Genomic DNA, 25,677 nt, shown 5'->3' with positions numbered 1-25,677 from the left:
CCCCTACCTATAACTCTGAAGGCAAAAAGAGCTGGGCCTGTTGAGAACTGCCCTGTTTCTAGGCCCATGGTATAGACGGCCATCACCATGATTCACATTATTTCCTCTGGCCAGGTCTACGCTGAGCCACCAAAAAAAAGAACACAGAGGCCAAGGATGCTAGTGTTGGTAGGCACAGTCCTCACCCATGCGCTGACTCACCCCAAGTCCTGCCAAGAAGACTTCTATGAAGTGGAGGAGCAGACAGGCATGCCTGAGACCCGAAGCAAGAGAGCCGGGGGAGGAGTGCCTTCCTCACCCCCTCACCCCACCAGGGACTCCCAAGGGTGTCATCTCCCTGTTGTACAGACTGGAAGGTGAAGCCTGGACTGAGAACAGCAGACAGGCAAACAAAGGGACACTCCGAGCCAGGCTCTCCTCCCTCCCAAGCCCAGGGAGTAGCTTTGGTCGTAATGGTCCCATGTGTCCTGCTTGTTTTTGTTTCTAGAGACCCCCAGGCTGGCCTTGAACTCACAATCAGCTGCAGTTTACCTTGAACTCCACCACCCAAGTGCTGGGATGACAGGTGTGCACCACCATACCCACTAACCTTGTATAGCCAAATGCACTGAGGAGCAAGCGGACTCCTTGGTTTCCACCTGTTGAGGTGCAAACCTGTGTCCAGCGAAAAATCTCTCTCAGAAGCTATAGCACCTCTACTTACAACTGCCCAGACTTGGAAGTTCCCAAGGTGCCCTTCAATAGATGGATGCATAAACACACCGGTAGGGACAGTGGAATTGTATGCGATGATAAACAAACTGAGCTACAGAGCCATGAAAAGTAACAGGAAGATTTGTGAACATACAAGAAAAAGAAGCCAAGTGGATAAAGCTCCATAGATTCCACTGACATTCAAGTAAAAACAAAACTATCAAGACAACAAAAAGATCAGGACAGCACGGCAGGCAGTGCACACCTGTAATCCTACCGCTGGGGATGCTGAGGCAAGGAGGATCACTCAAAACTTGAGTTCAGTCAAGGCTATACACAATAAGACCCCTTCTAAAAAAGTCAAAATGAAAGAAGAAAGAGATTAGAGCTTGGCACAGGGGCTGAGGGAAGGAAACAGGAACGAACAGGCAGAGAATTTTTATGGATGAATGAGGAATTTTTATAGGGATGAGACTATCCAGATGATGCCATCATGGTAAATGGGTGTCATTTTGCCGGGCGTGGTGGTGCTCATCTGTAATCCCAGCAGAGCCAGGTGGATCTCTGTGAGTTCAAGGCCAGCCTGGTCTACAAAAGAGTCCAGGACAGCCAAGGCTACACTGAGAAACCCTGTCTCAGAAAAGGTGTCATTTTGTTTGTCAAAACCCAAAGAATGTACAATACACTGAATGAGCCCTGGCGTATAATCAATCACCCAGGAAGGGAGAGGCAGGATTACCGCAGTGGCAAGGGCAGCTTGGGCTACATGGGGATTTCTAAACCAGTTAGGGATTACATCGTGGGACCCTGTCTCAAAACCTAAGCAATAAAAACCTCTGATACCTTGCTATTGACCTCTCAGCCTTAACGAATGCATGACTGTCGCCAGATGTTAGCAACAGAAAGAAGTGGCGGTTGGGGGAGTGTGTGTGGAGTGGAAGATAAAACTCAAACTTTAATTCACCTTTCCTAAATCTAACAGTAAAACTGTGCTTTTAAAGAGCCAATCAATGGAGTTAGGGAGCTAGTTCAGCTGTTAAGAGCATACACTGCTTTTACAGAGCAGCCACATAAGAGGCTCACAACTGCCTGCAAGTCCATCTATAAGTGAAGCCCTCTTCTGGCCTTCACAAGCACTGCACACACACACACACACACACACACACACACACACACACACACACACACACCCATACACACACAGGCTTAGTGGATTCGATGACAGTCACCATGATGCTATTTTAACCAATATAAATAGCAGCAAGGGGAAAGTTACTCTAGCTCATAGTGTCAGAGGCTTGGTACATGGTCCAGGCCTCCCTCGGTGCTTGAGTCGCTGATAAGGCTGCAGGAGCACATGGTGGAGGGCGCCCAGCAGGGACAGATGCCTGGCAGCAGCATCTCTAGAACCAAGCAGGATGGCTGGTGCCACTCACACTAGGGGACATTAGTGTCCCCTGGCTGCGGGAATCCTATGGACACAGAGCCCTCACAGGGATGCTCAGAGGGCTTCATTAATCTCCCAGGTCCTTCTGGGCCTAAAGAAGTTGTGGAACAACCTGGTATAAGGCATTTAAACAGCACATCTTCCTCTGCTTCTTGAATGCTGGTGTTAAAGGAGTATACCACCACGCCTGGCTTCATTTTTGTTTTTCAAGACAAGGTTTCTCTGAACGGCCTTGGCTGTCCTGGAACTTGCTCTGTTGCCCAGGCTGGCCTCGAACTCACTCATGCTCCACACACAGTGGGCATACATGCATGCCTTTGGGAGACTAAGGCAACCATTCCAACTAGGTGTGGTGGCACACACCTTTGATCCCAGCACTCAGGAGGCAGAGGCAGGTGGATCACTATGAGTTCAAGGCCAGCCTGGTCTACAAACAGAGTTCCAGGACAACCAGGGCTATTACATAGAGAAACCTGACTAAAAAAAAAATTTTTTTTTAAATTAACTTAAGGCAACCATTCCTTGCTGACCTCCTTCCTCACAACACTGGCAACTTGGAGGTCCTACCAGGCAGTGGAGGTTGGGAGTGGGTGTGGGAGTGGGCCCTTTTATAAAAGTCCTCTGTGTAGCTAGGCAGGGTAGACTCACAAGTATAATCCTAGCTCTTAGGAGGATGACCAGCTCAAGGCCAGCCTGGGCTACAGAGTGAGATCCTGTCTCAAAGTGAGTGAGGGGTGAAGTTTCTCATCCAAATATACAAAATTAAGTCACCATAGGAGGAAGTGGGTGACATCTGGTGGCAGTGGGCAGTGAGGGGGTACTGCGTTTTAAGGCGGGGTTGTGTTATATAGCCTAGGTTAGCGTCTAAATTAGGATCCTCCGGCCTCAGCCTCAGTGCTGAGATGAAGGTGTGTTTCACAGTAGCTGGCTTCTCAGCCTTTGGGGCCTTAAAGACCAAACACAGACACAGACACAGAGACACAGAGAGAGGAGGGGGGAGGGCAGGGAGAGAAGCTTATGGACTCTGACTGCAATCCGACCCAGCCCCTGCCAAGATGATGGGCAGGTGGGCCACAGACATCCTCAGTGCTTGGCCTGAAGGTCACGTGCAGCAGAAGAGATTAGCAGGGAGAGAGGCTGCAGGGAACTGTCTTGTCCTCTGTGGCTATTTTTGTACTGCCTGAATTTTTTATAAGGAGCATCTATGACAGCTGTAATAGAAAGGAGAAATGCCGGGTCCGAGCTCCTGTCTTCCTCTTCAGCTCCTGGGGCCACCAGAAAGGGTGGCTCTCTGGACTTCCCCAGGTTGAGGCAGGGGTGTCAGCCGCCCAGGTTGAGGCTTGACCTTCTCTCCCGTGAGGTCACTGCCAACAGCTGATACTCCTCCCAGGAAATCAAGTGTCTCTGGGAGGCTAGGAAGGAAGAAGCCTTCGCTCAATGTAATGGTTACTGTTAACCACTGATCTGAGTGAATGCAAGTTACCCAGGAAGCAAGCAAGTCTCTGGGGGGCTATGTCTGGGGTCACTGCTGTGAGGAAACATTCCCTAACTGAGGGCACTGTCCCACCGGCTGTGGCTCTGGACTGAACAAAAGGCAAAGGGGAGCTAAGCATTACATTTGTTGCTCTCTGCTTGCTGACTGCAGATACAATGTGACCAGCTGCTTCACATTGTTGCCAGGATAATTTCAGTGCCATGATGGACTGCACCTCCAAACTGTACCCTAACACGGGTTTTTCCTCCCTTAAGTTGCTTTTGTAAGGGTATTTTATCACAGCAAAGGAGAAAGTGCTTAAAAGACTCAACATTTCAGTAAAGGCTGAAGATGAAGATGTCAGACCCCCAAAAAAGCACAAAAAAAGACAAAAAAGAGAAAAAGAAAAAAAAAAGACTCAACATTTCTCTTGTTCAGAGAAGACTGGGGCTGCCAGTGCCTTGCCTTGAGACACAAAACACTGTCACTCCTGTCCCTCACCAAGCTCACTCAGGCCTCTCTAGCCACCAGTTCAGGCACCTTGAGCACCCTGAGGACTTGACCAGAACTTAGTCTTCCTCCAGAAAGTGACTCTCCTCTTGCTGAGCTGGCAAGAATCCTCAGTGAAATTCTTGCTTCCTCATTCCAGGACTACACAAGTCCTCAGATGCACCCACCCAGACACTGCCTAGTGGGCTGACACGGCCGGCACACCACAGAACCAGGAGCAATCGGCTATGAGCAGCAACGTCCTGAAGCCTGAGGCTCGCCCGTGAGAAGGGGGCCATCAACAGCCTTATTGGGTGTGCAGCCCTCTCCTAACAATGTTCACCCCTCCCCTATATCCAGGACTGGACAAAGGAAGGGAGGGCCTGACTCTGGAAGTTCTCCTTCCCTCCCCATCCCCCTCTCTGCCCCTCCCAGGCCCACACAGATGAGCTTGTCAAAGCCCCAGGAGCCTCAAGGCCCATGACGGCTGACCCAATACTTCCATTCAGGGTTGAGTGAGACCCGGCCAAAGTCCATCAAGAGTTGACCAAAGCCTCAACAAAGCCTGAACTGTGATGCCCAAGGCCAGAGCTCTACAGCCAAGGCCCCAACCAGCTGGGCGCCATGACTGCAGGAGTATTCTGTCTGCTATCTCTCCCTCTAGGGACACCAAGACCACCTAAACGTTACTGAACTATTAAGTCCATACCGGAAATATAGATATGACAGACATAATGGTGGTGCCTCAGATGACTACACTCAGCCCTGGGTGAGAACAGGATGGTCTCTGCCTTACCTCCATCAGTTTGCCAAGTCAGAAACCAAATTTCCCCCACATGGTTTCATTCTCAAAGACACTCGGGTGGAACCAAGAGAATCCTTTGTCACCCTGGGCCCAGCCAAGTCAGTACTTACTTCTCTTTCTTTTTTGGGGGGTGAGTGGGTTTTGGTTTGGCATTTTGCTTTGCTTTGTTTTTCAAGACAGGGTTTCTCCGTGTACTTGGCTGTTCTGAACTCTCTTTGTAGACCAGGCTGGCCTGGAACTCACAGCGATCCACCTGCCTCTGCCTTCCCAAGTGCTAGGATTACAGGCGTTGCCACCACACTCAGCCCAGGACACAACTGTCTATCTCTAGTTTTTTTTTGTTTGTTTGTTTGGTTTTTAGACAAAGAGTCCAATGATACTGCCCAGACTGGCCTCAAACTCTTGGTTCCCCTGCCTCGGCCTGTCTAATGCTGGGGACACAGCGGTGTAGCATCACTGTCAGCAGGGCATGCTATGCTGCTGCTGCTGCTGTTGTTGGGATACTGTTGCTTGGATGTAGGCTCCCATGCATTCTTGTTTGTTTGTTTTTCAAGACAGGGTTTCTCTGTGTAGCCTTGGCTGTCCTGGACTCACTTTGTAGACCAGGCTGGCCTTGAACTCACAGCGATCCACCTGCCTCTGCCTCCCAAGTGCTGGGATTAAAGGCGTGTGACACCACACCCAGCTGGCTCCCATGCATTCTAAGCAAGTGTCTTACCACTAAACCTCAGCGTCTGTTTATTTTTATTTTTTTCTATTATTTTGTGTATGGATGTTTTACCTGCACACACATCTGTGCCCCACATGCATGCCAGGTGCCCTTGGAAACCAGTGGAGAGCACCGGCTCCTGTAACTGAGTTATAGATGGTTGTGAACTACCACGTGGGTCTTGGAAGTGAACCTGGCTCCTCTAAAAAGCAGGCAGGGCTCTTAACCACTGAGCCATTTCTCCAACCCCCTAATTATTTTTGAAACAAGGTTTCACTGAGTTGCCCTGGCTGACCTTGAACTTGCACTGTAACAAGGCTGGCCTTGAACTCTGATCCACCTGGCCCAGCTAAGACACTTCTTATTAGATGCCGGATCCTAGACGCGCCACTCCCTCCCCAGGAGGAGGCCACCTGCCAAGGACAGCACACCTGGGGAAGGGGCCACCTCATAAAGACTTCCTGTAAACCATGCTATGATGGGTTCAACCTCTTTTTTTTCCCTGAAAGGAGATGGGAGGCAAACACAGGAGAATCTTCAGATGCCCTTGGGCCATTTAGCCTGGCTCACTGCAGTGACAAACAGCAAAGAGACCTTGACTCTATCAAGATGGAAGGTAAGAGCTGATACCGAGGGTGTCCTGACATCCACATATCATACAATACCCTGGATGCCTCAGATATTTCCCAAGAGGCTCCATTTCCACCCAGTTCCCGGTAGTGACCAGGCTACTGCTGCCTGGAGCCACACTGTGTGAGGGGCTGTAGACAAACAGACCAGACAGACCACAACCAGAGTTAGCCTTATGGGGAGCTTGTCACACACCAGGTCCTGCATGACTTTGGCTGCCCAGTCATGGATCTGCTATTTCCGCTGAACTGACAAATGGAGGTTTGTGGTTTGCCCGGGGTCACACAGTAAGTGGAGTCCATCTGAACGTGAAGCTGCCTGGCTTTGAGGTTCAGTGTCTCTTTAGAGGTACCCTGTGATAACTCTACGATAGAGAAAGCGTAGCTTATCTTACAAGCCCCCTGAATAGGACTAGGGGTAAATTGCGGCTCCCCACAAGCCTCAGCCTGACAGGGGTCTCCTGCTGCTTACACAGGCGCCTGTGGCCACTGCCACATTGGTTCTCCAAGTATTGGGGCTCCCGTGTTACGCCATGTGGTAAACAGTGGGTGTTAAGGCTGGGAAGCCCACTAGTACAAACAGCTACTTAGGGTCCGGATCCTGTTACTGAGCGCTGATGGCCCTCCCACACCCATCCCGCCGCTCTCTGCCCCTGGGGTCATAAGGAAGAGTCTGAGACCTGAGTCCCGAGGCCACACGTGACCACTGGACTTTGTCAGGGAGATGAGCTCCAGGAAGCGCTCAGCTGACAGGGTTCTTACTAAGCTTCCCCATAGTCCAGGCCTGCTCTCCTCGGCTCTGTGCAGGAGGCTGTTTTCCCCAAGTTTGTTTCTGTTTTGATTTGAGACAAGGTATCATGTAGCCACAGGATGGCCTATTTGATATGTAGCTGAGGATGACCTTGAACTTCTGACTCTCTTGCCTCTACCTCCTGAATGCTAAGACTGCAAATGTGGGCTACTCTTGGCTTTTTGCAGTGCTGAGGATGGACCCCGGGGCCTCACACATGGCCATGCAGGCTCTCTTACTAACTGATTTAGCAAGGTTTAAAGGAGCCATAGGTGGGGTGACCCCTCAGGGAGTCCAAGTCCTGGGATCATGTGACCTCTGTGAAAGGGCCTGGTTTTGATACCCACTCACTGAGAGAAGATGCTCTAGCAGACCTAGAAAGTACCAAGGATTAGGAAAGGAAGAGGCAGTGCCAGGCGTGGTGGTGCACGCCTTTAATCCCAGCACTCGGGAGGCAGAGGCAGGTGGATCACTGTGAGTTCGAGGCCAGCCTGGTCTACAAAGTGAGTCCAGGACAGCCAAGGCTACACAGAGAAACCCTGTCTCAAAAAACAAAAACAAACAAACAAACAAACAAATAAAAAAAGGAAAGGAAGAGGCTGGGTGCTGACCTCTAGCCCAACACTTGACCCTGAAAAACCACGGATGTCATCACCACTCCACTACCAAACCCAGCCCTTCACTATACTAAGCGCACAGCACACTGAAATGTCCTGATCCCTTCCCAGCCTGTGACATCAGGGTAGGATGCAGAACCCGAGTGATAAAAACATGGTGGGGGGTGAAGTAGCCATCTCTTCACCAACATCCAAAAATGTTTTGTTTGGTTTGGTCATTTGAGACAGTAACAGCATAGTGGCAATATACAGAAGTGTAAAACACACACACACACACACACAAACACACACGTTGTTCCACATTGGTTGACAGCTGCTGAAAGCACATCGACCACTGCTCTGATCTACATAACAAAGAGCAATGAACCAGATCACTGGACTCAATGCAGGACCGAAGCCTAGTCTTCTCCTGTGTTGACTACTCTCGGTGTGCAGGGCTTATAACCTGTCTATTTAGAGACCTAACTCTGAGAAGAGGCCCCTGGGCCTCAGAGGCCAATGAGCCCACAGCACTGGGAAGGCTGAGAATGCCCGGAAAGGGAGCTCAGCAGAGGGCCAGACCTCCCTCTCCTCCAAAGCCTCCAGGCTGAGGCTCCAGCAGAAGACAGAAGGCAGGCACCTCTGTGGATTCCCACCCAGGTTCCCCAGCATCACATCTGCTCATGGTGGTCGGCTGGCCTTCAAACACCCTGAACGCCAATGAAGGTGACTTAGGGAGAGAGAAAGAAGGGGACCAGGGAGGGCACCTGCCTCCTAGGGAACAGCAACCAGTGATCGTGTGACCAATATCACACATTTCTGCTTCCTTGTCCGGGCAGCAATTAAAAGCTTTGTCAGGCATGGTGGTGCACGCCTTTAATCCCAGCACTTAAGGCAGAGGTAAGTGGATCTCTATGAGTTCCAGGCCAGCCTGGTCTACATAGGCAGTTCTAAGACAACCATACTTAAAGAGAGACTCTGTCTCAAAAACAAAACAGGAAGGAGATGGACTAGATCCCAGACACTCCCTCCATGCTATCTCCCACACCCCAGCTGCAAAGAACAGTGTCCAGCCACGTGTGGCCTTAGAAGGCACTGGACTACCCAAGCAGTAGGCTGACTGAAGGGGAGACTCCATCTGTGCAGCTTTGGAGAGGTTATTACCCATGCTGGGATGGGGCTTTGGGGGATACAACTACCCTGGGTTCACTCACACCCCTCTCTATAACCCTCCATGTACTCACACCATGCTCCCAAGTAAGCCTAATGACACACTGCTTGCAAGCTGCACGTGGTAGAACATCTGCTGGGCCAATGAGTGGGTGGGACTGCGGTGTCCACAGGTGAGCACAAGGCTCAGGAGTTGGGGGGCATCATTAGAAGTTGGAGCCAGTCATAAAACAAGAGAAAAGGCTAACCCCCAATCTCTACAAGGGTTTACAGTAACCCCATCATAGATCCCTAATGGGAGAAAAAGGAGAGTGAAATGAGTCAGAACACACAAATGTTCCAGAATATTCTAGAGCTATCTTTAGATCCAGGTGCTGTGTGAAAACACACGCATGGTGCCATCCTCACACAGCAGCAGCTCTGTGACAATGCCCCCAAGTCAAAAAAAATCTCTTCATGGCTATTGGCTGTGTCTCTTCTCCCAACCTTCCCAATTCTCTCTGTCCATCCAGTGGAGGAACTGGAACTCCTGTGGCCCCAGAAGTAGATCCCCCATGTTTCCATTCATTATAATTCTCCAGCCCCAGGCACCAGACATCTTGGCGTGAGTCCGCCTGGCATGGGTGCGGGCTTCCTACATGAACTCAGGGACGCACAGACAAGGCAGTGGGTTCTCCACAGTTGGCCCTGCCCAACTGTTAGGGAGCTCCTTCTTACGTGACTTTTCCTGGAAAAAATGTGAACAGAAGTCTGTTTACCCGAAGCTGGCACACAGCACATCAGCCAGCACCATCCCTCCCAGAGGCACAGGGGTCCTGCCAGCAACGCCCTACAGAGCCAGAGGTTGCCTAAACCAGGCCTCCACTCAAATATTCCAGGGAAAAGAACAGAGTGTCCTGTGGCACTCACACCCTAGAGAGGCAAATAAAGGAAGATGGCGGCCACCATAGGAAAACACAGATGAAACGCACAGTGAAAAGGAATGGCCAGGGGACCTGGGAGGCGTCACGGGATGGGTAGGAAAGGGGCCTCCGCAGGAGACATTCCAGATGGGAAGAACACAAAGTGCAGGAGCTGGGATGGGCTGCAAATAGCAGGCTGGGGGCAGACAGGCGACAGCCTATACCATACATGGGAACCAGGACTTTCTTTCTTTCTTTCTTTCTTTTTTGACTTTTTTTTTTTTTTTGACTTTTTAATACAGGGTTTCTCTGTATAAATAGCCCAAGCTGTCCTGGAACTCTCTTTGTAGACCAGGCTAGCCTCAAACTCACAGAGATCCACCTGCCTCTACCTCCCAAGTGCTGGGATTAAAGGTGTGTGCCACCATGTCTGGCTTCTTTTCTTGTTTTTAGCTTTTTAAAAATTTCATTTTGTTATTTATTTGTGTTTGTGTAGGAGTTTGTGCACAGGAATTCAAGCGTCCATGGAGGCCAGAAGAGGCTATCAGATCCCCCTGGGGCTGGAATTACAGGTGGTAATGAGCTGCTGGACATGGGGCGGGCAATGTGCTCTCTTAATCACTGAGCCATTCTCCAGCCCCTGTTATTTGGTTTTGAAACAGGGTCTCACTCTGTAGCCTGGTTTGGCCTGGAACTCTCAGCCGTCCTCCTCCCTCAGCCTCTCCAAATGCTGGGATTCCAGGTGTGAGCCACCATGCCTGTCTGCAGACCTGTAGCTTTATTGTGAACCCTGGAATGTATTATAGGGTATGACTCAGGGCAGAACGGATGGACACTGCTGTAGGAAGAGAGACGATGCCATGGACCGGCAGCATAGTGAGAAGGGGGGGGGGCCAGCATGGAGCCAGTACAACCATGGCAGGTCCCAGGCCAGGCTGGTTCCCAAACCCCTCACACTTTAACAGCAATTTCTCATCATGAAAAAATAAACAGACACTTTGTTTATTTTTCTTTAAGTAGCAGCAGCTAACAGCCTAAAACAGAAGTTTAAAAACATAATCCTGGGCCAAAGAGATGGCTCAGAAAAGTGTTTGCCACTAAGCTTGATAACCTGAGTTTGATCCAAGGGACCTACATGGTGGAGGAAACCAATTCCAGTAAGTTTCCTCTGCCCGCCTCATGTGCCATGGCATTTATCATATACACCCCACCACCACCACACCCACCCCCCCCCACCCCACCCCCACACAAATGAAAAAAAAAATCCATGCTGGGCGGTGGTGGCACACACCTTTAATCCCACTTGAAAGGCAGAGGCAGAAGATGAATTCAAGGCCAGCCTGGTCTACAGAGAAAGTTCCAGGAATGTCAAAACTACACAGAGAAAGCCTGTCTTGAAAAAAACAAAAACAAGACACAAAAGAAGAAAAAGAAAGAAAGAAAAGAAAATCCTGGGGCAGTGAGATGGTTCAACAGGTAAAACCACTTGCCACACAAGCCTGGTGACCTCAGTTCAATCCCCAGAACCCCCGTGGACCAGGACTGACGCCAAGAGGCTGTTCTTTGACCTCTATACACACACTGAAGAGCACACGTGCCTGCTCATAGGTAGGAGCATCATCACACAATAATAAATAAAGTAAAAACTATATAAACACTATTCTGGGAGCCGGGCGTGGTTGCACATGCCTTTAATCCCAGCACTCAGAGGCAGAGGCAGGCGGATCATTGTGAGTTCGGGGCCAGCCTGGTCTACAAAGCAAGTCTAGGACAGCCAAGGCTACACAGAGAAACCTTGTCTTGAAAAACCAAAAAGTTCTGGGAAGTTGACCATAGTAGCACACACCTGTAATCTCAGCATTTGCGGGATGAGGTTGGAGGGTTGGGATTTCAAAGCCATTCTTAGCAACATGGCAAGTTCAAAGCCAGCATGAGCTACAAAGAGGCCTTATCTCAACCAGGAAATCCTGACCCAGGAGCAATGGGGAAGGCAAGAGGGACAGGGGCTTCCTCGGGAGACATTTTTGGTGCCCTGGCAGCACCACTCTATCCGGGATTCTCCCAGTGATTGACAGCACAAACCAATACTCGTCCACCTTTTATATATTCCACAAGTCAAGATGCCACCTGTATGATAGGTTTGGAATGAAATGTTCCCCCAAAAGCTAATGTGCTGCAGGCTTGTTCCTCGCTGCAGGTGACTGGATCAGAGCTCTCCCTTTATCCATGGGCTGAGCCATGTTGGAACACAGCAGGCCACAGGCAGGGGTCTCAGGTCTCTTCCAGGCAACCGTGAGGTGAAGCAGCCACTTCCACCACAGACGCCAGACACAAGGATATCCTACCTTACCTCAGGACTAAATCAGCCAGCCAAACCTTGGGCTGAAATCTCTGAAAATGTGAGCCAAAATACGGTCCTCTCAGGTGCTCTGTCGGCATGGCTGACAGATGAGTGAAACCAGGACCCAAGGTACAGAACACGCAGCCGAGTGTGATGACCTGCTCCCAGCTCTTCTGGAGGCTGAGGCAGGAGAATTGCCTGGGCTGAAGATTTCCAGGTAAGCAAGAGTAACAGTGGTAAAAGCCTGACTCAAAACAAAACAAAAGCAAGTAAAACAAACCAGCCCGCCTTCTACCATCCGCTAGATAAAGACAAAGAGGGAGAGAGCACCAGCAGGACTCAAAGAGGGAGAGAGCACCAGCAGGACTCAAAGAGGGAGAGAGCACCAGCAGGACTCAGACTTACTTACAGAAAACGGGAGGGGGGGGAAGAGGGGAAGGGAGCAGATTTAAGGGCATTGCAGAAAACCCTCGGTGACTGAAAGACAGAAAGGCCTGATTCTTGTCCTGCCTCTGCTTTACTGAATAAAGTTTGTTTTATTTTGAGACGGGGTCTCATATAGCACAATTAGCTCTGAACTTTGTAAGAATGACTCTGAACCCCAGATCTTCCTGACTCAAGCACTGGGAAGGCGCGACCACACCCAGTTAGTGTGCTGCTGGGGTGGGACCCAGGACTTTTGGCATGCTGGGCAAGCACTCTACCCGCTGAGCTGCAGCTCCAGCCCTCTGAACTGCACTTTTGGGATTGCTTTTGCTTTTTGACAGTAGGGGGAATTGAGCCCAGGACTTCACACCTGGTAGGCAAGGCCTCTGCTACTGAGCATATTATACCACCAGAGCTCTGTGGGTAAATTTTCAAATGCTATTTGCCTCTGCAAAATGGAGTGATAAAACAGATCTTAAAAATGGGAACGCACAAGTTAAAATCCATAGTTGGAAGTCTGGAGACAACCAGGACACACACACACAGAAACACACAGAGACACACACACACACCCCTCTCTTCTGCCTTCTCCCTCCATCTTCTACCTCCTCTCCTCTCCAAATTCCCATGGAAGCAGTCTGTCTCACATACCAGTGGACAGGTGCAGGCAGGCTCACAGGACAGCCCCTGTGTCTCCTAACACCCACAACCTAAAACCTGCTCTTTGACTTGGTCCCTATACTTAAACTACAAGCCAGACACAGTCCCGGGACATGATAGAGCCTTTTATCAGGCCCAAAGACTAATCTTATCACCTCCTCTGACACTGTGCCAGGCCTGGCAGCCACAACCCTTGGAGAGGGCCCAGGCTGGTATTCACTTGTTACCCCTGTGGCTGTCACCTCAAACCACAGCCAGACTCAACTCCACCACACTTCCTTCACATAAACATCTCCTCCAATCCTTGTCCCACTGCCTTAAGCTCCAAAGGTCAGCCTGTCAGCTGGCCTCAGAAGGGGCTGGGAGCCCCACGCTATAAAAATGCCAGAAGACAAGTCTAACCACCAAGTAGCAATGGCAGATATTCAGGGTGCAGGGACAGGAGCACAGGCAGGGGAAAGTGCACTGAGCTCAAGGTTGGGAACCTGCTCGCTACTATGGAGCCCCGAGACCTCAAACAGGTCAATCTGTGTCGCGAGACCCCAGTCTTCTGTCTGTGGAGATAGGGGTCACCCTGCTGCCCTCAGGGGGGGAGCAAAATGAGATAATTCTGGAAAACACGCTGAGAAGTAGGACAGCCACATATAAAAGCTTTGGGTTTATTATCTATGGACGGCCTTTTACAGGCTGTCACTTGCCTCAAGGAACAAGGTGGCCAGGACCAGGCAGCAATGACTCCATCCATCCAGGAGGAAGGAAGAAGTTGGCAAGATGACCTTCCATGGGGAACTTCAGCAACAAGAGATGGACAGACCTCTACTTAGCTAACCCACCTGGCCTCCACCAGGCTCCCAAGCACACTCTGCCCAGGAACCTTGGGTCAGAGAGGCCAGAGCAGGGTGGTGACTATCCTTCTCCAGAGCCTGTTTGAAGCCCAGGATAGACAGAGAACATTAATAACTTTCCCCTGCGTGGGAAAGCGAAGCAGGAGGGTCATAGGCACAGAGCTGCATTTGAGAATGCTGCACTTGGGCAAACAAACAGGGAGGGAAGAGAAATATGCAGTTCACTTGCTTGTAATGCAGGAAGTAAGTTTGGAAGCTCACCCCAGAGCTAGAAAGACTGGCTGCCTCTGAGAAGGGGAGCAATGTGGCCCAAGGTGGAGGGGGCAAGATGTACCTAAACTCAGCTCACTCAACTACCCTTGCTGGCTATCTTTCCCCATAGTACTGAGGTGGTCCCTGCTGCCTTCTGATCACTAGGCCATGTCAGGTCTCTCTTCTGCATCCTCCAAAAGGTCCAGCCTGATTCCTCCGCCCTGAACACGTTCTCCTGGCTCTCCCTCTGGGGCTGACTGGCTGCTGGCTCTGTGGAGGCAAAAGCTCCCTACTAACCCCTCAAACACACACTGTTGCCCCTCTCCTGAAGGGACAACCCATTTCCCTCTCATTTCTTCCTCAGACCTGCCTAGGCCCAGCGGTTACAGTGGGACCTCAGGGAAGGCTTCCCAGATGTTGAAAACAATAGGAAGCAAATAACAAGGGGTTGCACTGCTGCAGAAGAAGAACAGGAGGGCGAGCAGCCCTTCTGTCAAGTTAAACAAGTCTGGGGCACACAGGGAAGCTGGGGAGATTTGGAGGGGCCCATCCAAGTCTGAGGGGTGTCCTGGCCTCATCCTACCCTTGTGATGCCCCAAGCCCCAAACAACACTTAGTCCCTAGGATGAGCGTGACCAGCTAGAACCGGAGACAGCCATGATGAACTGCTTAACTCAGAAACTCAGGGAGCAGCCAGGCGGTGGTGGCGCACGCCTTTAACCCCAGCACTTAGGCGGCAGAGGCAGGTGGATCGCTGTGAGGTCGAGGCCAGCCTGGTCTACAGAGAAAGTCTAGGACAACCAAGGCTACACAGAGAAACCCTGTCTGGCAAAAAACAAAACAACAACAACAAAAAATAACTCAAAAAACAAAAAAACTCAGGGAGCATAGTCCCCAAGGCCAACCCCAAGATCTAGAGATCTGTATTGGAGAAGGAGAGGAAGCCTCAGCCGAGAACACACACACACACACATACACACACCAAACACATGGACTTGTGCAATGCGGGAGCGGGGGGGAATAAACGAATGTTCCTATGGTGGCATGCTGTGTCAAATTTGGTCACTTCTATGTACCAAGAACTACTCAGCCATGAAGCAAGGTGACAGAATGACAGCTCACAGAATTTGTGACTGACACACAGGAACAGGACAGAAAGAAGCCCGATCCTAGGGCTGGGAGGCAGATAGTTTCGCTAAAGGCCACCCAACAGGCCTCTAGTGTGTGTTACCGCCTCAAGGAGGCTGGCCTTGACTATAGCAAAGCCAGTGACCCATCTGCTCTGAACACTGCCAGGGCTTCTGACCAGGCCCAAGAACACAGGCTGTAACTAAAATGCCTCCTCCCAGGGCAGAGAGATGTCCACATCTCCGCAGAGCCCCTCCCCTCCAGAGGCCAATCTTGAACTTTGTCATGTGCTCCAGGGCGCCCCTACAGGAGGCTACCCTTCCAGGCCTGTAGAGAGCCCACACACCCCTCTGCTACCCACAGCCGAGCTCCCAACCAGCAGAAAGCCCATGATGCACACAGGACCCCAACCACCAGCTCTTGCTCACCATAACTTGTCAAGCTGCCCAGGCTTAAGACCGAGCCACACCCTCCCTGACTACAGAGTAGCTTCTGGGCTCTCTTCTCCCTATGCCCAGCCAGTCTCCACATGTTCCGTCCTCCTCTAGCTCTGAGGCTGGAATTCGCAGGGGAAAGACCCAGTGGACAGGAGGTGAGCCAAAGCTTGGATGACCTGCTAAAGCCTCTCCCCACAACATCTTCTGTGAGCCCTGCTCAATGCCATCTGAGGAGACCCTGGTCCTCACCCCATGCAGGGCCTCATCACCAAGAACCATGACCTCTCTCACCCATAGGGAAGCCAGCTCAGCAAAGGACAAAGTGAGCAGTCTTGCAGTTCTGGCCTTCCAGAATCCAGGCTGAGGACACACTCTATGGGGGAAATGCAGTGTGGGGGCTGATTTCCACAGAGCAGTGGCCGCTCCTGTCATTGTGTGTTAGTCATCTGTCCCGAACGGGGTGGGCAGGGCAAGGAAACATCTGGCAAAGGCCAGACCAGCAGTTTAGCAGCAAGGAAAGCACCCCAGCGCCAAGGTGGCTGTAACAACAAGGGGCGGCCATCTGCAGCCTGGGCCACACACCAAGTTCCAGGTCAGCCTCAGATCTGCAGTGAAACTGTCGCAAAGGGAGAAAAAAATGTTTCCAAGGAAAATCAGGCCTCAAGGTCAACAAGGATGGGGTTCTGCTGACTTGTATCTTCTCCCCCATACTGGAATGGGGAGGGGGCAGACGAGGCAGACGAGGTTGGCCATAGATCCCTGGGGACTGCCTGGTCCTGGCCCTGGGCTCACTCAGTGCCAGCGCCAGATTCAAAGGAGAAGGGAAGCCACTGTGGCGGGGTTAGGAGTCATACTTCCTCCCCCACCGCCACCTTCCTCCCCCCACACTCCCGATGCTGCTGCTCAAGCAACCCCAAACAGGGTTAGGCCACCAGCCACAATCAAGCTTTCCTAATGCCACACCCCACCAGCATCCACTCCAGACCTGGGTTCAAGCAGGGGTCTAAACCAGGGGCCTGAGTGGGCGTTGGCTGCTTCTTGAAAACCAGGTCACACTGAGAAGCCAGAGGAGAAAGAAGGTTGCATGGATGTGGGAGGAAAAGAAGCCCCAGAGACCCTCCCAACAGCCCAGCACAATGGCTCCTGCCAGTCATCCCAGCTCTTAGGGTGCAGGGGGATCAGAAACTAAAGTGGTCACGGCCAGCTGGGGGGAACCTCTGCTCTCAGACCTCCACACCCATGAGCTTCCCTGGGCCTGCCCTCTCCAATAAACAAACACACAGCAGCGCAGGCCGGGCAGGATCTGAGGAAGCTACTCAAGGGGCACAGTTAGCCGCCTGTCCTGGGTCCCACACAGCTGTATACTATGATGACAAAAGACAACTGGTCCAAGCCAACAACCCCACAGCCATGGCTTTTCCAGAGCACCAGCTCAATCTATTTCTGTACCACAGGCTTCAAGGCTGGGACCAGGTCGGGGAGAAGGCAAATGGGCTCCACACAAGCTGACGCTATGTCCTCCCTTGTAAAAGCAACTTTTATTTGCCTGCTCTAATTGTTGTCTCGGAGGATTACTGCCTCTGTCTGCTAAAGTAGGCCTAAGCCTAGTCCTGGAAGCTTCTAGCCCCCATACAATCCAACCTAGGCCTAGAATGGTTTCAGCCTGAGACTTCCTGCTTACTGAGCTCACTCTTATTCCTTCTGAGCTCATAGCTGGCTGCTTCAGCTCAGCTGTTCTGGCTCAAGCGCCTCTCCCAGCTGACTGATCCGATCTGGCTTCTCTCTCGGCCCAAAGCTGCTCTGCTTGGTCTCAAACTAACCCCAGCAATTTGCTCTAATCTTCTGACTCCTTCTCGTTCTCTGGCTTATTCTGCCTTCAACCTCTCTCTGTAAAACTTTCCAGGTAAAACTGCCTTCTCTCCCTCTCTCTCTCTCTCTCTCTCTCTCTCTCTCATAACTTCCCCTTTTTTTCCTCTTCTCAGGAGAGTTGGGCATATCCTATCCTCTCAAATCTTTCTCTTATTCATCACTTTTTCTGCCACTCAACTAAACATCACTTTCAGGCATGGGTGTTTCCTTCTATAAACTAACTTTACCTTCATTGTTTGGGATTAAAGGTGTGTGCCACCACACCTGGACCTAAGCTTTACTTTAAACTTGCTCTATACTAGGCTGGCCTTGAACTCGGATCTGCTTGCCTCTGTCTGCTGAATTAAAGGCATGTTTGTGTTCCAGGTGGGTCACACAGATTTAGAAGGTCTTTGGATGTGATCTCTTGCCAGAGCAGCCATGTTCTGAATTAAGGTTCCTCTACCCTCTCCTTCCCCAGTACAGACCAACCAGCACTCTCAGGGGCCAAAACTGGTCTCCCTAGCCAAAATGCTCACTGACAGACTCCCTAGTTTTTTATTCCAAAAGTCCTGCTGCTTTCTCTTCCCTCTTCTAAGTTTTTCAGGATCATTTCCCTGTGGCACAAGCTACATCCACAGCAGTAAGGCCAGAAGAGTCCAGGTATCCTCATCTGACTCACAGGTAACAAAGAGCACTAACTGCCACTACTCCACCTAGGTCCTGGGAGCCAGGGGGTCAAGCCTTGCTCCCACGGGGAGGGGAGGGGGACAGTGGCAGTAAAAAGCTACAAGGGAGTAGCGTGTTGGATTGTCCCAGCCCAACAGCACTGATGTCACCAAGGGAGCTGGTGCTCCAGAGGGGGACAAGTAGCTCTCACCAAGTGTCATGTGCCCCATGGTTTTTTGTTTTGAGAGCTTCCTCTCTGAGGTCTGGAAAAACAGCTCAGCAATAGTGTGTTTGCCTAGCACACACTAGCCACCGAGTTCCATCCCTGGTGGGGTGGGGTGGCACGGGTTTCCTCTTTGGATATTTCGAAAGCTAACCCTCTCACATGGAAGACTGCCTCCCAGAGAAGTGACTTTCAGGGGTCCCTGGGGCAGCTAGAGCCTCAGCACAGGAAAGCTGTCCCACAGCAACTCCAGCCCTACCCTGTGAGAGCAGCCATCTCTATTACACCAAGCCTTCACAGACAGCATCCTACCCATCTATATAGCCAGTCTCTACCATCGTGCGAGCCTTGCAGAAATGTGGTGAAATGGTTAAGGAACCAGCATTGTGCCGGCGAGCCTTCCTCCAGGGCACGGGCAGTGCCAAGAAAGGCTGCCAGGGAGAGCTGCAGAGCCACTAGGTGACCTAAGCCAGTCTTTAGGACTATGGATGCCTCCCAGGTGCAGCTCAAGTTCTGGGGCCTCCCGGGGCTGCAGAAGGCAGTTGGGAATTCCGATGCTCCTCCTGTCACCACCCACGGTCATGAGGCTTTCCCAGAGTTATAAATTCTTGAGCAGTTCTTTCAAGGCAAGAGGACTTCTACCAGACGTAGGCAGACAGGCTGTGTTGCCAACATGCCCTTCCACCACCACTGCTGTTCACTGACCAACACACGCAGCACAGTGCCTGGGAGCTGCATCGGGTCTTCCTCCATAGTCTCATCAACCCCGGCAGGGGACGTCACCCCCATTTTAAAGACTGGTAAACTGAGACACTCAAGAGTTTACCTGCCGGGCTGTGAAGCAGCACATTTGAGAAACGGATCTGCTCCATGCAACTTCCCAGTCTCCTCTTCCACGAGCCAGCCTTTCCCATGTAAGATTCTCTAGGTGCAGGGCCAACCTCTGCTCCCTCCACCCCTGCCTGCCTCCTAGACTTAATGTGAATACAGTACTTTTCCACCAGTATTGGAAACCAAGGATGTTACCCCCTGGTCTTCTCTGCCTCAGTGGTTCAGGCCAGGGTGGTCCAGGAAATGCCTCCAGGACTGGCCATTAGGGCCTGAGGGATGTGGAATGGAAGTGGCAGCCATGGTTCTCTGTCAGTGAGCATACTGTGAGGGCCAGTAACTGGCAGACCAGAGCGAGCCAACCGTGATGACTTTTCCTCTGCCCACCCTAAGTGCCCCACTTCCTGCCTTCTCCAACTCTATAAATAAGCCGGGTCAGTGCCTCAGCAGAAAGGCAGCCAGGTGGGTGTGAAGTGAGGCTTGTGGAAAAGATGACTTCTGAAAGTAAATTAAGGCTCCTGCTCAGATCAAGGGATAGGACGTCAGATTCTCCCGGGAGCACTGTTCTTGGCTGAAAACAGGCCCACCTGGACTTGCAGGCTGGGCCAGCTCCACCAAGGAAGAGTCAAAGGCCAGCAGGGAAACAAGGGCATGAATTGGGGAGGAAAAAAAAAAAAAAATCAAAGAAGCTTCTCCCCGCACGCTAGTTTTTTTGTTGTTGTTTGTTTTCCCCCTGTCCCTTTTAGTCCGCCCTCCCCCTAACACACAGATCCCACATGTAATATCCAAGCCCAGATGGAACAGCTGAATGTCGGAAGAGGTGACAGGCATGGGAAAAGGAAAAGAGCTAAGCGATCAGGAGAGAACATTCCATCCCACACCCAGGCCCCTGGTCTGCCTGGACCAGGAAGGAGGGAAAGGACACAAGAGAGGGAGGGAAAAGGACAAAACAAGGGTCAAGTTATACCTCATGACTCCACACCCAACAACCAAAAACAGCAAGTCCTGAGGACGGCAGAAAGAAGTCAGGGGAGGGGAGATGAAGACCGTCGCAGCCGGCCTGGAATGTGCCCAGGGCTATCCCACCCCAGCCGCAATAGGCCAGCCAGGAAAGCCCTTCCCTAATCTTGTTTTGGGGGGAAAACAAAAAACAAAAAAACCTTGTTCAAGGTCAGACCCTTTTCTAGTCCTACCCTGCTTTCCTCTGCATCTGACCAGACTCAAGGCTTAGCCCTCTCCAGCAAGCCTTCCTTGATTTAATCAAAACCATGGGATCTTTTCCAGCAGCTCTCCTGGGTAGGCCACCACTCTGCACCCATTCCCTGGGACCCCACCCAGGAGACTTAGAAATTAACTGCTCCAGCAAACCACAGCAGGTGGTCATCCCTGGGGACTGACTTCTAGATGGTCCTTGGCCCAAACAGGAAAGGGTGCTCCAAGTCTTTGGTCTTTTGTTTGTTTGTTTGGATTGGTTTGGTTTTCAAGGCAGGGTCTGTGTATGTAGTTCTGGCTAGCCTGGAATTCACTAGGTAGACCAGGCTGCCCTCGGACTCAGAGATCCACATACCTCTGCCTCCCAAGTGCTGGCATTAAAAGCGTGCACCATCACAGCTCAGGCAAGTCCTAGGTCTTGGTCTTAACCCTGCAAAGGGGAAACCCTGACAAAACGATTAAAACCTAACCAAGCCAGGCGTTGTGGCCCACGCCTATAATCCCAGCACTGGGGGAAGGCAGAGGTGGGGAAGATCTCTGTGAGTTCCTGAGCCTGGTCTACATAGCAAGTTCCAGGCCAGCCAGAGCTACGTAGACAGACATCTCAAAACAATACGAAAGCCTCCTACACTTCCTAGAGAAAATAATCTGAAGAACTGCCGAGCATTATAACCACGCCGCTATCTCACCGACCCAAGTGTTTCCCTTCTTTACTCTAAGGAGGCTGCCCAGTTCTCTCAAGTCCTGGTACCCTGAGCAGAGCCAGGGAGTATGTCTAGACGGTGAAGGGCATTCCTAAAATTTCAAGAAGGCACATATCCTGTGTAACCCCTGAGTTTTCCGTGGCATCTCCCTTCAATCTTGCCCTGGAAGATAACACCTCACCTTGCCGCCTCTACAAGGTGAGAGACAGCTTCTCCACTCCCCAACGGGCTGGGCATCTCTTTGAGAAAAGGAAGACAGACCCCAGAAGCTCTGAAATTTCCCTTCTTGAACTCCCACAGCCTCAGAATCCCATTCCGAACTTTCCTTAGCCATGTACCCCTAATGCTTGGTCACTACGCCAACTCCATCAGGCCTTCCAGGCCCACCAGGCTGTTTGGGAGACAGTCGGAAGGGACCCTAAAATGAGAAGTAACCACTAGTGTGTCGGTTTGTGTCCTTGAGCGCGAGGTCCGGGTCCCGATGTCCCACCAGCCCCACCGGGTTAGGCCTTCAACCGTTTTGTGCCCCCCTCCCAGGGCCCCAGACTCACTGCGTGTGCTGGGCGCGGCCTGCGCGGAAGACCTCGTCCAGAGCCACGGTGGCCCGGCCCAGAAACTTGTCCACACCGATGAGTGAGCGGTGCATAGTGGTGAGCACCAGCTCGCAGGCTGCGTTGGGGCCCGAGGCCCAGGGCGCAGGGCCCGCATCTGCCTCCTGCGCCCGCAGCAGGCCGTCCAGGGCGCCGGGCGGCAGCTCGAACGAACACTCTTCGCACCATTCCGGACAGCCTTGCGTCTTCTCCACCACCGAGGTGCTGTACTTCTCTCGGCCCACCTGGATCACCGTGTACGCGTCGCTAGTGCTGCCGGCGCCCGAGCTCTTGCCCCTCAACCCGCTGGCCCGCAGCACCGTCACCTGGACGTGCGTGGGCAGCCAGCGGGAGGACCCGGCCGCCGATTCAGCGTCCCGCACCAGTGCCATGGCGGACCCCGGGACCGAGTGACAAACGTGGCCGCCGCGGGATGCTGTCAGGAGCCCGCTCCCTGCGCTGCCTGCAGCGCACCGACCGCCGCAGCTGCGGGATGGCCTGGGCCTCCCGGGCCGCCGCCTCCCCGCCGCCCCGCCTCCCGGGCCGCCGGCCGCCGGGCGACGTCACGCCCCGCCCAGGCCCAGGCCAGGCCCCGCCCCCCGGTTCCACCAGCCTAGGAGCTGAAGGAACCCAGAGAGGGGCGCGGCCTCTGCAAAGATGTGGGCGGGGCTTCCTCACAGGCCCAGCCCCTCTAGCGGACCCTCAAGCTAGAGCTGCTGCATTAAAAGGTGACCCGTGCGGAAGGGGCGCGGCCTCTGCATGCATTGGGATGGGAGGGGGTTGGGAGTCGGCCACGCCTTATTCGCGACCGGATTCGCGTGTGCACATTGCGGAGCTGCAAAAGAAGAGACGCGGGGGACTACCAGCAAAGGCTGCTAACGGCTTCTGCAGAAAGGTGGGCGTGGTTCTACCGTGGTCCCGCCCCGTTTGGGCCGCGACCCTAAGCTGGAGAACGCGACCTTTGAACTGTTTATCCGCGGCGCTCTACTTCGTCAGCCCCAGGTTTTCTTGCAAGCTCCCCTACTCCCGAAAGCCCTCCCCGCTTCGCAGACCCACTCTCCTCAGTGTGGGTTTGAGGGGGGTCTTACTCTGGAGAACCCCTAAATCGCACATGCGCTCCCGTCTTCATCCCGCGGCTTCACGTGACTGGCCCTCACAGCAGCCTTCGCTGACACTGCAGCTGAGGATGTGTGATCACTTGGAGCAACCGCCTAGGTGATAATGCGAAGTCACTTGGAGCAGGGCTCCAAGCAAACAGACCTTCTTTTTCTGTTTTGTTTTTTGCCCCTTTTTTTAAAGACAGGGTCTCTTATGTAGTCCTGAGTGTCCTGGAACTCGCTATGTAGATTAGGGTTTGAACTCATAGAAATTCAGGTGGGCTCCACCATGACAGAGTCTTTTTCTTTTTGAGCCATCACACCATACTGAATACCTTTTTTGAGACAGGGTTTCTCCGGGTATCCTTGACTGTCCCAGAACTCACTCTGTAGACCAGGCTGGCCTCGAACTCACAGAGATCCTCCTGCCTCCTCAGTACTGGGATTAAAGGCGTGTGCCACCACCACCAGATTTTCTTTCTTTTTTTATTTTATTTTATTTTATTTTTTGTTTTTTGTTGAGATCTGGGGCTAGAAATTTAGCCCTGTACATCCTCCAATTTACACCTAGCTGGCTTTAAAACTTTTATGTCGCTTAGTATTTTGGTGCACACCTTTAATCCTAGCACTTGCACTTGGGAGGCAGAGACAGGAGGATCTTTTTGCGTTTTAAAGCTATGGAGTAAGTTCCAGGACAGCTAAGGCTGCATGGTGAGACTTTGACCTAAAAATAAATAAATAAATAAATAAATAAATAAATAAATAAGAAGAAACAAATCAAAAAGGGGGGGCAGTTGCACTTGGGAGGCAGAGGCAGGTGGATCGCTATGAGTTTGAGTCCAGCCTGGTCTACAGAGTGAGTTCCAAGACAGCCAGGGCTACACAGAGAAAACCCTGCCTGGAAAAACAAAAACAAAACTCAAAACCCACAAACATTTTCTGTTAGGCTTATACTGCACACCACAGGGCCTTGTTTGTAGGAGGCAAGCTTTCTACCACAGAGCTACAACCCTCAGCCTCTGAATCCCTTCATACATGCCTACTATGTGCTGTGTCCTGAGTACTACCAGAACACTTGGCTCATTATGAACTTAATGGCTAATAATTATGGATGCTGAATTTCAGCAGGAGTCAGCCAACACTGACTCATGAGCTGTGTGTGTGTGACCTCACGTCATCTTCAGAGCCACCCTGTATGTGAATTCGGTTTCCCAGAAGACAGATTTATAGGTTAGAGAAATTTTCCTGAGACGCATATAGCAAAGAAGTCATGGTAGCGAGGCCTGTTATCCTAGGACTCTGGAGGCAAATTCAAGGCTAGCCTGGTCTACACGGTGAGCCTTTCCTTTTTGCTGTTAACTTTCAGAGCCTATACCTAAATTATATATTTTTTCTTTTCCAATTTTTGGCGAGTTAGGGGGTGGAGCCGGTTCAAGACAGAGTCTCACTGTAACCTTGGATGTCCTGGAACTCTTTCTGTAGACCAGTTTGGCCTCGAACTCAGAGATGTGCCTATCTCTGCTTTCCGGATGCTGGGATTAAAGGCGTGCCCCACCACATAATAGGCGGCAACAAGGCCACTCCATGGCCACCGCACGTGAGGACTTGAGCTTGATCCTCAAGACCCATGTGATAGGAGGAGGGAGCCTACGTTGTCTTCAAAGCCTCCACGAATGCACTGTAGCATATGCTTTCCCGCCAAAAATAAGCCCATGGGACTCAGTTCTCACAGGATCAAGTTATTAGGTTCCATGGAAAGCACCTGCTGAGCCATCCTATCTGATCACACTTTTAAATTTTTATTTGAGACAGGGTCTTACCATGTAACCCTGGCTGGCCTCAAACTCAAGGAGAGTTGCCTGCCTCCCCTCCCAAGGGCTGGTCTTAAAAGTATTCTCCACCCCCAGGCGTGGTGGCGCATGCCTTTAATCCCAGCACTCGGGGAGGCAGAGGCAGGCGGATCACTGTGAGTTTGAGGCCAGCCTGGTCTACAGAGTGACTCCAGGACAGCCAAGGCTACACAGAGAAACCCTGTCTCAAAAACCAACCAAACAAAATAAGGTATTCTCCACCATGCCCGCCCTTTATTAACTTATTTTTACTCTGAGACAGGATCGTGTGTAGCCCAGGCTGGCTGTGAAGTCACCACAGGCTGGCCTTGAACCCCGGATCCTCCTGCCTTTCCCTCCAGAGTTCTGGGATTCCAGTTCAGCACCACCGTGGCCATCTTCAACCCAGCACACTAGTTTTTGTTTCATTTAAGTTGTCCCAGCATCTCCAGTTGTATGCTGGAGATTGACCCCAGGACTTCACTTGGGCGTCCTACAACGGAGCACACACGTGAGGCTGTACCTCCTAAAGCTACTTGTGTTTCCAGGCCTGGGGGTCGGCTCCACCCGGCTGTATAAAGTTGCTTCTGTGGCTCTATCTAAATCTGGCACGGGCCGGATTATCCATTACCTATTGCTTTCCTGCTAAGATAGACAGAGACTCTATCTGGCTCACACCCACTCCCCATGCTCAGTTCTACCATTGTTCTTAGTTCTATTATTGTTGTCCTTCCTTGATTAGGAGGTTCACAGGGCTAGCCTCTACTTCTTATGTAGCGCCCAAATTTCCACTTCCCGGGCCACCCTCCTCTACCGCAAAGGGGGTGTGGGGGTGGGAGAGAGATCAGCACTCTAGGGAAAGGAGTCTCTTGGGAACACTCCTC

At 51.8% G+C, this 25,677-nt stretch overlaps 1 protein-coding gene across 3 annotated transcripts in view; it reads right to left on the bottom strand.

Annotated features, from left to right (window-relative positions):
* The window catches only part of RAB11FIP5 (RAB11 family interacting protein 5), a 36,003-nt gene extending 13,564 nt beyond the window's left edge, over positions 1-22,439 (bottom strand). For 2 of the 3 annotated variants that reach the window (XM_084766171.1, XM_084766172.1), the window contains exon 1: positions 21,829-22,439. In XM_084766171.1, the coding sequence (XP_084622297.1) occupies positions 21,829-22,259 (431 nt within the window). In that variant the 5' untranslated portion in view covers positions 22,260-22,439. The remainder of the gene's footprint in view (positions 1-21,828) is intronic. The other variant, XM_084766173.1, reaches the window with a different exon arrangement.
* Positions 22,440-25,677: the final 3,238 nt, after the last annotated feature.

The sequence above is a fragment of the Acomys minous genome (genome assembly GCF_964271855.1).
Source record: "Acomys minous genome assembly, chromosome: 17".
Taxonomy (NCBI): Eukaryota; Metazoa; Chordata; class Mammalia; order Rodentia; family Muridae; genus Acomys; species Acomys minous.
The sequence above is the reverse complement of the archived record's forward strand: the minus strand, read 5'-3'. Positions and strand labels throughout refer to the sequence as shown.